Raw genomic sequence first — 12,775 nt, forward strand, 5'->3', positions numbered from 1 at the left:
AAAGAGCTTGAAAATCCAGTGTGAATTTTTCACTTACAGCACATTTCAATTCAGGTTAGCTCCATTTCACATGCTCAGTAGCTCCATGTGGCTAGTGGCTGCATATTGGACAGCATAGGTCCAATATGGCAATAGGTCTAAATAGTTTTGACCTATTAAAATATGTTAAATTTGTGTGGTAGTCACATCTCTGCTGTATTATATTTTAGAGTACGTATTTATAATTATTTTCATTCTCCCTCTCCTTTTTCTTTTTCTCTTTTATTATTACAATTGGCTTTTTGTCTGCACGTTTCCCTAGGGCAAGGGCGTGCCTCCCTTCAATTCTCTTGGGCTCTAAGGACCTGGGATGATGATTCATTTTTTCACTTACACACGTCCACTGAGGGCTTATTATATGCCAGACACCGTGCTAGAATGATCTATTTCAGAATAATTGAAAGGTTATCCTGAAATACAGCGACCTGAAACGTGCGTGCGTGCTCCACCTTTACAGTTTTCTATACAGTCATGTCTTTCTTCCTTGTTCATTACATCTATTTCCTCTGCTTCCCCCTCACAGATACTTCATGCCCATTATGTCTTAGAGGTGCTATTTGAAACGAAGAAACTCCTGAAGCAAATGCCGAATTTCACTCACATACAAACTTCTCCCTCCAAAGAGGTAACAATCTGTGGTAAGTTTCAGAGCACAGTTGTCAAATTAATATTTAGGAGCCTCTTGGTCCTACATCGTTTGCCTAACTTGAAAACTGTGTAAATTGGACTGTGTTAAGGGAAAAATGTTAATATAGAATTATCTATCATGATAATACTGTTCCCCATCTTGTCTTTGTTTTGCATACCAGCTGGCAGGAATTAATTATGTGAGAAATTAAAGAGCTCGTAGCTTTTTATAAAGGCAGACAGCATTTTAATATGGAAAAACCACCCATGGGTGGAATAAGCATTCTTTGCCCTCCGTCTAGCTCTCATTATCTTTGTTCCACATTGCTTTTTCTAGGTGGGCCCCTGCATGCCACTTATGCTGGGAAGAGAAAAGCCCGTGGCGGGGTGAAGATTAAATTCTTCTCTGCCCTTGGCTGCTGTTTTAGATTTTTCCAACTGGTCTCTGCAGCTTTTAGAAGAGTGGGAATGTCCCAGAAATCTGTTTCTTGTTCTTTTAAATAACAAGATTTGAGATTTTGCTATCATATAGGCCAGCCTGGCAGGATATTGCTTCAAGAAACAGTACACATTGAAATCCCTCACAGTTGGTGCTCAGCATGCTTGCAACCATTTGAGAGTGGGGTGCGTGGAAGGAACAGCAATTCCCTTAACTTCTAATTAAGCCTTTAGGTTACAAAACAGTGATTGTTATTTTCCAAATCAGTTTTTAGCCTGCATTTCTCTTATTCTGGCAGGTAGAAGTGAATTTGACAATCTAATTAAACTATTTGCATTTCTAGCGTCTGATAGTGGTGGCAGGGATTTGATGTAGCCGTGCCTACCTCATGACATGCCCTGACTCAGGTTTTTGAAGAGTCTCTAATGGTTCATTTCCAGCCTCATCAGGCTATCACGTCTCTGACTAGCAGATGATTCATCTCAGCAGTGGAGGTCTTTTATTCAAGGCCTCACCTGACATTACTTTTCATGGAAAATAGAGACTTCGGGTCATGAGGCTCAGAAAGCCATGCCACCCTGTGAGGCCAGGGCTAGGTACACTCTTAGGATATATAGAATAGCCCAAACTGAGAATGGGATCCGCTCCCCTGTGTTTCACTGGGAGCCACTACAGACTCATCCTTGCTAAAAGGATCTGGAAGAAGACACATGTTAATTACAGGGCAGGGCAGTCCTAGAATCCCACAGTGTGAGAACCGAAGGGTTCTCTAGTCTATTCCTTGCTCTTATGGGTGAAATTGAAGCTCAGAGAGAAAAGTGGCAGGATCAGAATTAAAATCAGGTCTTCTGTATCCCAGGTTAGAGGCAGCCCCACATCTGCCATCCTGACTCGCATTATGTACCTGATGATTCATTTTCCATCATGAGACAAAGATTAGGGCATGACTTAATTGGACATCTCCATTCATTAAAGATTTCCACATCTTGGCACTTATTTCTAGACTTTTTCACGTAGCACCATTGGTAGGGGGAAAAGACAAGGCCAGTGGGTCTTCTTAACATGGGAATATTATTATTTTCCATTTTTAACAGCTCATTGAACTTCAAAAATTTCGGATTATTTATAATGAAATTTAAAATTGGGGCCATAACTTCAAAACCATCTTCCGTTTAAGACGGTGTTAGGAAAGGGGGAGAGATTGTGATGAAAATTTGCTATTATTTTAATTGTGAGATGCATTTTTTTTACATGTACATCTAAATATGCCCCATAGTTTTCAGCATGCATGAAATATAAGAGGATTTTTAGTCTACAGTTATATTATAAATGATAACCAATTCTGCACTCATGTTTTTGTTGGCAGTGGAAATATCTTTCTGTCCTTCTTCCCATGATACAAGTTTTTCTTTCACTGTCCAAGTGGAAGTTAAAAATATTAAACTAAGTAAAGAGTCCTCCCATCTTTATGTCCTTAGATTTAGAGTGAGACCATATGAAAGCAATGAGATTTAAGCACACAATGATACTAATATGCTAATAATATTATAGTAGTATTTTATAAATAAGTGCTGGTGATATAGAATTTCTATTTTATTATTCCCAGTATATTTGGAGTCTTCTGTTGCATATATTTGGTTAATCTTGGTTGTGGGATTTTAAGCAAACTGAGGGAAAAGTATTCGTAAATTAAATTCTATAGTAATTAAGTTGGATACAAAGAATAATATGAGCAGAACTTATGAAAGATATTTTACCTAGAAATAGTTATCCAAATAGGGCTTTTGGATATTCACATAGTCACTCATTATTATTGTTATTTTTTGAGACAGGGTCTTGCTCTGTCGTCCAGGCTGGAGTGCAGTGGAGTGATCTCAGCTCACTGCAACCTCTGCCTCCCGGGGCTCAAGCGATTCTCCTGCCTCAGCCTCCTGAGTAGCTGGGATTACAGGCGCGTGCCACCCCGCCTGGCTAATTTTTGTATTTTTAGTAGAGACAGGGTCTTGCCATGTTGGCCAGGCTGGCCTTGAACTCCTGGCCTCAAGTGATCCACCTGCCTCGGCCTTCCAAAGTGCTGATATTACAGGCATGAGCCACTGTGCCTGGCCTTATTTTTTAATTAATGGCTTCAGATACTCATGATCTCCCCTAGTTGGCTTTCATTTATTTCTATGTCTCATCAAAGAATGTCAACTATCTACTGACAATGTTAAATTTCAGATGCTACTGCTGGAGTATATTGAAAACATGGCTTTAAAAAGCTATATACTTAGCCAAGAAATGTATTTATTGAGTGCCTCTTATCCACTGGGTCCTATGGTAGGCACTTGGGGATTCAGTGCTGACTACAATGGATACTGTTGCTGCTCTCCTAGGGATTACAGTGTGGGTGTACAGAATAATCGCTAAGAGCCTGAGGGGTTTTTTGCCTTTTGTTTTATTTTTGAGACAGGGTCTCACTTTGTCACCCAGGCTGGAGTGTGGTGGCATGATCACAGCTCACTGCAGCCTCGACTTCCCAGGGTCAAGCAATCTTCCCACCTCAGTCAGCCTCCTGAGTAGCTAGGATCACAGGTGTGCACCACCAAACCTGGCTAATTTTTTTTTTTTTTTTTGAGATGGCGTCTTGCTCTGTCGCCCAGGCTGTAGTGCAGTGGTGCAATCTCAGTTCACTGCAACCTCCACCTCCCGGGTTCAAGCGATTCTCATGCTTCAGCCCCCACAAGTAGCTGGGATTACAGGCGTGTGCCACCATGCACAGCTAATTTCTGTATCTTTAGTAGAGACGGGGTTTCGCCATGTTGACTAGGCTGGTCTTGAACTCCTAGGCTGAAATGATCCATCTGCCTTGGCCTCCCAAAGTGCTGGGATAACAGGTGTGAGCCATCACGCCCAGCCAAGCTTGAGTTTTGAAGTGAGTTAAAGTTGGGTTTGAATTCTTGCTCTGATACTTGATGGCTGGGTATCTTTGCATAACTTACTTAACTACTCTGAGCCTCATTTGTAAGATCAGAATGATGAAGATAAAACCCATCTCATAGAGTGGTTGTAAGGACTGAACTAGATAATTCATGTAAAACCCTTAGCACAGTGCTTGGCCCAGAGTGATCGAAGCCCTGTGCAAATGACTGGACTGAATAGGTAATTGAAGCACTAGATGCTGTCCCCACTATAGGAGAGGAAGAGAAGAGTACTGTGGAGACAAATTGCCTGTCAAATTAACATCGTCATAGGATAAAAACCCAAATGCCCTGAGAACACTTGGAGTGGATCAGCAGTATTTCACTTTTAAAAATGGGCATTGCATCTTGTTTTCTACTGAATACTGATTTTTCATTTGCACTGCAGGTGATTTGCATGGGAAACTGGATGATCTTTTTTTGATCTTCTACAAGGTAAATGATGATTTTGCTAAATATTAGCATTTTTCTTGGGGGAGGGCAGTCTTAGGGCAGATAACAATATTAGTTTTACTAGAGATATGTACAAATACAGATATAATGTTACTGTTTTTAACCAGGAGGCTCAAAGATTTGTAGAGTCATATCTTTTTTTTTTTTAATACACGTCTCATAAATTTTTAAAAAATTGTACTTTGGGTCTTCATTCTACATTGTTGTTGTCTATGTATCCATTAGGATTTGTACCGGATTGTATTTATTGTCTTTATCACATCATAAATGTCTAGATGGTACAGGATGGGGAGGGATGCAGTCTGTTTTGTTTTAATTTTGTTCAGGGATGAGCACGTCACATACCAGTCTTCTCTTCCAGTGCACACTAATTACGCATGAGTGGAGTTGCCTGTGATAAGGAAGAAGTTCCAGCGTGCTCTCTTTTCTTCCCTGATTCGCCATCCATGGGCTCAGTTGTTCTTCCAATGCTGTGCCTCTTCTTCATTTATTGCATTTGGCTTGTGAGAGCCAGCACAGAGGGCACAAAACTGCTTGGCCAGCATGGAGTTTCTCTGCATTTCTTTGATTGGATTTTTTTCTGTCTCTGGGCCAAGAGTTGCAGCCTGAATGTTTGCTTCAGGGATGGCTGACTGCATATAGGAAACTGATCTTGAGGTCCCTGCCCTCACAGTGGTTACCCCTTTATACTGGTCTTCTGAATGTCTCTTTTTGATTAATGCATTTATTGTTCACCTACCCCTGTGATCCCCACAACTAGCATGTCAAATAATTGGGCATAGCATAGGTATCTCAGATGGGCGGAAAGAAAATATATTCTGATTATTATTGTTACCAGAAAGGGGTCCCAATCCAGACCCCAAGAAAGGATTCTTGGATCTCGCACAAGAAAGAATTCAGGGTGAGTCCATAAAATAAAGTGAAAGCAAGTTTATTAAGAAAGTAAAAGAATAAAAGAATGGCTACTCCATAGACAGAGCATCCCCAAGGGCTGCTGGTTGCCCATTTTTATGGTTATTTCTTGATGATATGCTAAACGAGGGGTGGATTATTCATGCCTCCCCTTTTTAGACCATATAGGGTAACTTCCTGATTTGCCGTGGCATTTGTAAACTGTCATGGTGCTGGTAGGAGTGTAGCCGTGAGAATGAACAGAGGTCACTCTTGTTGCCATCTTGGTTTTGGTGGGTTTTAGCTGGCTTCTTTACTGCAACTGTTTTATTAGGTTGGTGCAAAAGTAATTGCGGTTTCTGCATGCTCTGGTTCAAACGCCTCTAACATTATTGTTCCTGGACCAAACTGAGGGTTGGGCTGCTGTTTCTCATGGCCCAATAACGAGATACAGATGAACTGGGAAGGAAGAGAGTTTTTGTTTCTGTAAGTGGCTACAGGGAGAAGGCCTGGAAATTATCACCAGACCAACTCAAAATCACAAAGTTTTCCAGAGCTTATATACCTTCTGAGCTATATGTCTACGTGTAAGTGTGCATTCATCTAAAGACATGAGTGATTGACTTCTTTTAATCTATAACTAAGGTCTGAGTCCTGAAGACCTTCTTCTGGTGTCTCAGTAAATTTACTTAATCTAAATGGGTCCAGGTGCTGGGGTGATTACCCTTATCTTGTCTCCTGCTAAGTCATGGATGTTTGGGGAGTTCCTTTAGACCCCCAATAAACTTGTTCATGGAGACCTGTGGAGTTTCTTCAGACCCCCAATAAAACTTGTTTAATCCTAAACAGGTCCTGTTAAGAATTCCTTCGTTATCTTGCCATGCTTTAAGGCCCAGGAAAGGCCCAGACAAAACTCTTGGTGGGCTTTTGTTACATTCCAGCCTTTGTATAGGGCACTGGCTCTTTCAGCTTTTAATATTTAACTGAACCACTCAGTCAGTACTGAAACAGTTGTTATGGAGGCCTGTGTTAGTGAGACCTGGCCTGCCACATTTTGATGACCAATCAGTTCCACTCTTTGAGGCTGTGAGAGCTTGAGTGAGCCATACAACCTCCATGAACTGCAATTTTTTTTTCAGCTGCAATATTATCTTGAGCTTCCACCCCATAAGAGGTTGTCTTCTAGATAAAATAAGTATCCAAAAGCATTTTTAAAATAATAAATTATAATAGAAATACAAGGTTTTCACTTCATGCATTAGATTAGCAGCTTGGAAGGGAAGGGGACAGGCCAAACCAGGAGTGGGTGGAGCCAGCACCTAGGAAGAGGTTCCATTGAGACTTCAGCGGGCCCAAGCCAGGACGTAGAGTGTGACTGTCAGAGAGTGTTAGGGGGCATCCCAAGTATCAGGTTGGTGTAGGAAGTCCAGGTGAAGGTTTGGTGGCAGAGAGCTCAGGGGGCTGGTGAAAGAGCAATTCTGGACATCAGCCACAGAATCCAAGCTGGGTAGGGAAGGAAGAGAAGCCAGGATGGGCCAGTCAACTGGGAGAAGTAGGAGGGTAGTAGGACTGGAATGCTGACCTACTGTGTTAGGGAGCAGGCTGACTGCAGTGAGGGCCTTAGGAGGTAGGATGGTGGGAACTGCAGGGGGAGCAGTCCCAGGGCAAGGGATGCCCTGGGGTGGAGCCTAGAACATGGGCGGCCCAAGCCATCGAAAGAGAATATTGGCGATGAGGTGGGCAAGGACTTGGAAAGCAGGTGTGTTCAACAGTCGGGGGCACCACGTGGACCCAGATGAGGAGCAGGGGAAGGAAGTTTAGTCAGAGGTCATGGGCCCGAAAGGAGGGTGGTGGGGTGTTTCTCTGTGAGCAGCCCTGCGGGCAAGCAGAGCCTCCCCTGCTCCTGGGCCTGAGGTGGGTGTCCTGGGGATGGGTGGGTCCTTTCCTTCAGAAGGGCTACAGGGGTCAGGAGTGCTGCTGCGCTCTGGAGGAAGCCCAGGCCTATGGAGGAGAGAAGGCTTTCTGAATAAGTTCAAGGTGGAAGGGGATTGACCATGAAATGGGGATTCTACTGGCCCCACTGGAGTGCCGTGGGAGAGGTGGAAGGATGGACAGACGATGGGATTTATTTAACTTGGGACGTAGCTCCACACCAAATGTTCAGAAGTGCGGTCCAGCTATTGTTGACAATACAATGTGAGGAAGGAGGAGGGGGCAGGGTATGTGGAGAACAACAACAAACCTGGTCATTCTTTATCTAGAGTCTTGGGAAATATATAAAAGGGAAAATAGTTGAGTAAATTAAATCGGGAACATAGTCACTAAATTCCAAGGCATTTAGAAAAGAAAATTTCTTTATTTCATATGAAAGTGCGATAAGGGATAAGACTCTGGAGTAGACAGATGAGAAAAGAGAATTCTAACATATTTCTTTAATTCTGTCTGCAAAACTATATGGAACATATAAAACTGGAAGGTGCTAATGTAAAGATTGAACAGGAGGAGGTGGGTGGTAAGAAGTACTATAAAAGGAACTAAAGGTGAAAATATAGCATTCAAATGCAAGCAAGATATATTTGGAGAGCTAACCAATGACAGTGCTAAGGAAATGGAGATTGCTAGCCCAGTGATGAAAGACTGGGGCACTATTATATTTAGGATGGATTTGGGTAGAGAGGTGAGAGGGATTTCTGGAAAACAGAAGTGTGCAAGAGCCATGGATTAGAATTCTGGCAGGCGTGAATGAGAAGAAGGTAAAATGCATCTTGGACATGGAATGAACCACATACACCAGAATCTCGAAACTGCCTGGTTTAAGGGGGGAAACCAAGGGAGGAGCCATTGATGACAGCAAGTTTCCACTTTAAGAAACTGAAAAGAGATCTAATGTACAACATGAGGACTATAGGTAATAAAATTGTACCATGTATGGGATTCATGCCAAATGAGTAGATTTTAGCTGCTATTGCCACAAAAAAACAAAAAATGGGTAACTATGTCAGATGATGGATACTTTAATTTGCTTCACTATAGTGACCTTTTTACTATATGTATGTATTCTGTAACATCATGATATATTATACCCTGAATGTACATGGTAAAATTTATTTTTTAAAAAAGAAGAAAATAGCAACAATGATAAAGCAATGGGAAAAATAGCTGATCAACAATATCATTAGTATTTTCAACAGTGGTACAGCAGAAAATCCAGAAACTATATTATTATTTTAAAGGAATTTATAATAAGTGAATAAATACATTACTTTCATTTATCTAGAAAAAGGAAAAAGGCCGGGCACAGTGGCTCACGCCTGTAATCCTAGCACTTCAGGAGGCTGAGGTGGACGGATCACTTGAGGTCAGGAGTTCGAGACCAGCCTGGTCAACATGATGAAATCCCCGTCTCTACTAAAAATACAAAAATTAGCCGGACGTGGTGGCGCGTGCCTGTAGTCCCAGCTACTCAGGAGACCAAGGCAGGAGAATCGCTTGAACCCGGGAGGTGGAGGTAGCAATGAGCCAAGATCGTGCCATTGCACTTCAGCCTGGGGGACAAGAGCGAAACTCTGTCTCAAAAAAAAAAAAAAAAAAAAAAAAAGGAAAAAAAGAAGCTGGAAAGGTAGTGTACTTAATGGTGTCTCAGACAGGAGAATGACACGTAGAGCTTGGGGGTGATGGTGCTTGGTCGCTTAGCTTATAGCAAAAGCATGTCCTAAGTTAAAAGCAGGGAAATGAAAGGCCGGGACACAGAGATATCTGAGGAAGCCCCGGCCATCTGATGATCTCTGATTTACCAAAGTCAGCATTTTGCCCTTTTCTGTGTCATTTATTTTTGTCTGCAGTTTAACTGGAGAATGATGATAGTTTGCATGAATGTACTGAGGCCTAAAAGCATGAATACAAGCTGTTCTGGAAACAGTGTTTCTATATAAATATAAATGACAGTGATACCCCACCTATCCCAATGTCGAACTTCAGTATACTTTACTTACCTTCACTTACCACTCATATGTCCCAAACCCAGAATTAAGTAAAAAGAGTCTCTGAATGCTTGGAATTGTTGACACAAATCCAATGAACCCTACTCACAGGACAGGCCTTAGGCCTCTTACTCAAAGACCCATGAACCAGTATCAATAAAACCTTCTCTCACACAGGGTTCACATGAGTTTGTCTGTCTGGCTACCCACCCCACAGCAGATTAGGGAGTGGGAGGTGAAGAGGGAAAAGTCAGACATATTGACAGCAATGAAAATTAAAAAGTTCTGGCCGGGCATGGTGGCTCACGCCTGTAATTCCAGCACTTTGGGAGGCTGAGGCGGGTGGATCACCTGAGGTCAAGAGTTCGAGACAAGCCCAATCAACATGGTGGAACCCCATTCTCTACTAAATACAAAAATAATTAGCTTCGCATGGTGGTGCATGCCTGTAATCCCAGCTACCTGGGAGGCTGAGGCAGGAGAATTACTTGAACCTGAGAGGCAGAGGTTGCAGTGAGCCAAGATTGCGCCATTGCACTGCAGCCTGGGCGACAAGAGCAAAACTGTCTCAGAAAAAAAAAAAAAAAAAAAAAAAAAAGAAAATTAAAAGACAGAACTATAAAAATGAGATAAAAACTGAAATACTAATCCTCAGCGATCTGGAGTTGTGGAGTGTAGGGAAGAGAGTTATTGCCTTCTCAGAAGTGTCTGAGGGGATGTTTAGACTGGTAAGCCTGCAAGGTCAAGAGAGTTTCAAGTTAAAAGGTGTATACTCTTAAGAAGTAAAGGGGACCAGGCACATGGCTCATGCCTGTAATCCCAGCACTTTGGGAGGCCGAGGCAGGTGGATCATGAGGTCAGGAGTTCAAGAGCAGCCTGGCCAATATGGTGAAACCCCGTCCCTACTAAAAATACAAAAATTAGCTGGGCGTGGTGGCACGCACCTGTAGTCCCAGCTACTCAGGAGGCTGAGGCAGAAGAATCGCTTGAACTTGGGAGGTGGAGGTTGCAGTGAGCCAAGATCGTGCCACTGCACTCCAGCCTGGGCAACAGAGCGAGACTCCATCTGAAAAAGATAAGAAGTAAAGGGAGCAAATGGCACATTTAAAAAGCTTCCAACCAAAATGGTTAAAGTAATTTTTAAAGGCATTTTAGCTTTCAAAGGAGTAAGCTTCAGTGATCTGGAAAATCCATTTAAGCAATGCTTATAGTATGAATGAGGATATTAGGTCTTAGGAATAGGAGGATTCTCAAAGGAGGAGAGTGGTGAGGGGGGTGGGGGGTGATGGATTTCTCTTGGTAGCATCACACGCAAAGGCTGCCTGCTCAGATTACAGGAGGTGCATAACTATGACCTAAGCAATCACTTGATTGCTTTGGGAAATGGTAGAATTTCTGTGATGGTCTTTGTTTCTCACTGTAATACTTTGTACTAATCAATTCATCAACAACTGATTGAATCCCAATTACATGTCATACCTGACTCTGGTTCATTGGTTGAAGCTACAATTGAGTCACATCAGTGTAACCACAGGCTCCCAATCTTTTGTTTAGAAGTAGTTAGTGGCCGTGCTTTCACTTACCTTTATTTTATTATTGTTTTTAAGAGCAATAGATCTTGAATTGTGGGGAATAGTTTGGCAAACTACATCCTGTTGGAGATTTTTGGAGCTATAAGTGACCAAAGTTTATGTTATACTATGATTAACTGATTCTCTCCATCACTCAAAAGAGTAAGTAGGAAAACCTCAGGCTTTGAATTAAGACAAAATTTTAATTCATCTCAATTGGTGGTTTGCTAGACACTTTCTTCCTCATCAGTTCTTTTCTACAGCATAGCATGAATAGGCTGTAAGGCTGGGGCTGGCCCAAAGCCAACTAAGGGCACAGCCTGAGAGACTGTTCTAATGTAGGGTCACTGAGAGGCCTCACCATATTACTCTTTTCATCCAAGTGGTTGGTTTGGTTCAAGACTTCTATCATTATAACTCACCATATGCAAAAGTGAATCTGTCTACTAATGCATTCATTCAGTAAACTTTTATCCGGTCCCTATAGTGTTCAAGGTATCATATAAACACTAAAGGACCATACAAAGTTGATTTAACATGTATTTATGAAACACCTATTTTGAATGAGGCACTCTACTAAGGGTCGGCAATACAGTATGACTAAAACACAGTTGTTGGCCCCGAAGACATCACAGTTTAGTGGGGAAGGTTGGCTGATAAAAAGACAAGATAGTTCAGGGTTGGACATGTTATGATTGGGATCAGCATGGAGCTCTAAGAGAACCCATTGGCAGAGCACCTAACCTTATGGAAGACTTCCTGGAAGAGATGACATTTCTGACGATCTCTTCAAAGAATTTTAGTAATTTAGTAAGTGCCTAAATCATGAGGGGAAGTTTTGGAGGATCATGAAAGATTTTATTCTCACACACTTTTTGTAGTTCCCTACAATAAATGATGGGATTTATAGCAATTATTGTTCCTCATTGATTATTTTGAGATTTTGGTTTCTTTAATATTTGGTTGTCCTTAAAAATTGTATCAGCTAGCACCTTAATACTAAGGGGAACATTTTCAGCTCAGAATCGCATCTGGGTTTGAAAAGGACTCTTCCCCACTGGGTACCACACTCTTAACCACAACAGACCTTTGCTAAAAGGGCCTCTCAACTTTACATGGCTTCAAATATAATTTTATCGTCAAGTGAAGCAATTTACATATCATTAGTTAGGTCATATTTTTATATTTTATTTTCTGAAAAGGTTAATTTTAATCAGCCCTTTTGCTTAATTAGAGTGACCAATTTGAAATACTTCTTTCAGAGCCTCAGCCTTAGTAAAATTACAAGACATTTTTCCCTCATTGAATAGAAAGCTTGAAATTTTAGATCAAGTATCACCAAATTAGTTTGTTAAATTGATGCCGTGAGTGGTGACCTCCTATCGCTGAAAAAGAGATGCATGTGAACAGAGAGATGCTAATGAACTCTTAACCCTGTGGGTACCATCCTGATGCCATCCAGTGGAAGCCCTACTGCCTTGTTTTCCTTTTTTTTCTCTCTTCCCCACCATCCTCCACCCCCTACACCCATAATTTTCCAGCTGTGAAGGTAGTCAAATATTTTCTTTATTTTCTGTCACTGAAATGCTTCACACTGCCACAGTGGCCAGTTTTTTCTTTCCTTTTGAGGTGAAGGTAGTATGTTACAATCAGAACGGACCTCTGAAATAGGGTTTGCAGAAGAAGAAAATTAACGTGGAGTTGACCAGAGCTTATTGTTTGATGTGCCTTCAGGAAATGTCTGAATTCATTGGGATAACTTCCAGATGTCTGTTGTAAAATGCTTCCATAGGAAATAGGCGAGACTGTGGGAAA

General features: G+C 41.7%; 1 protein-coding gene across 18 annotated transcripts in view; it reads left to right on the forward strand.

Annotated features, from left to right (window-relative positions):
* Positions 1–12,775, forward strand: part of PPEF1 (protein phosphatase with EF-hand domain 1) — a 151,589-nt gene that overhangs the window by 80,796 nt on the left and 58,018 nt on the right. For all 18 annotated transcript variants that reach the window (XM_063635001.1, XM_063634996.1, XM_063634995.1 and 15 more), the window contains 2 exons: positions 563–677; positions 4,454–4,500. In XM_063635001.1, the coding sequence (XP_063491071.1) occupies positions 563–677; positions 4,454–4,500 (162 nt within the window). The remainder of the gene's footprint in view (positions 1–562; positions 678–4,453; positions 4,501–12,775) is intronic.

Source organism: Symphalangus syndactylus, chromosome X (assembly GCF_028878055.3).
Source record: "Symphalangus syndactylus isolate Jambi chromosome X, NHGRI_mSymSyn1-v2.1_pri, whole genome shotgun sequence".
Lineage (NCBI taxonomy): Eukaryota > Metazoa > Chordata > Mammalia > Primates > Hylobatidae > Symphalangus > Symphalangus syndactylus.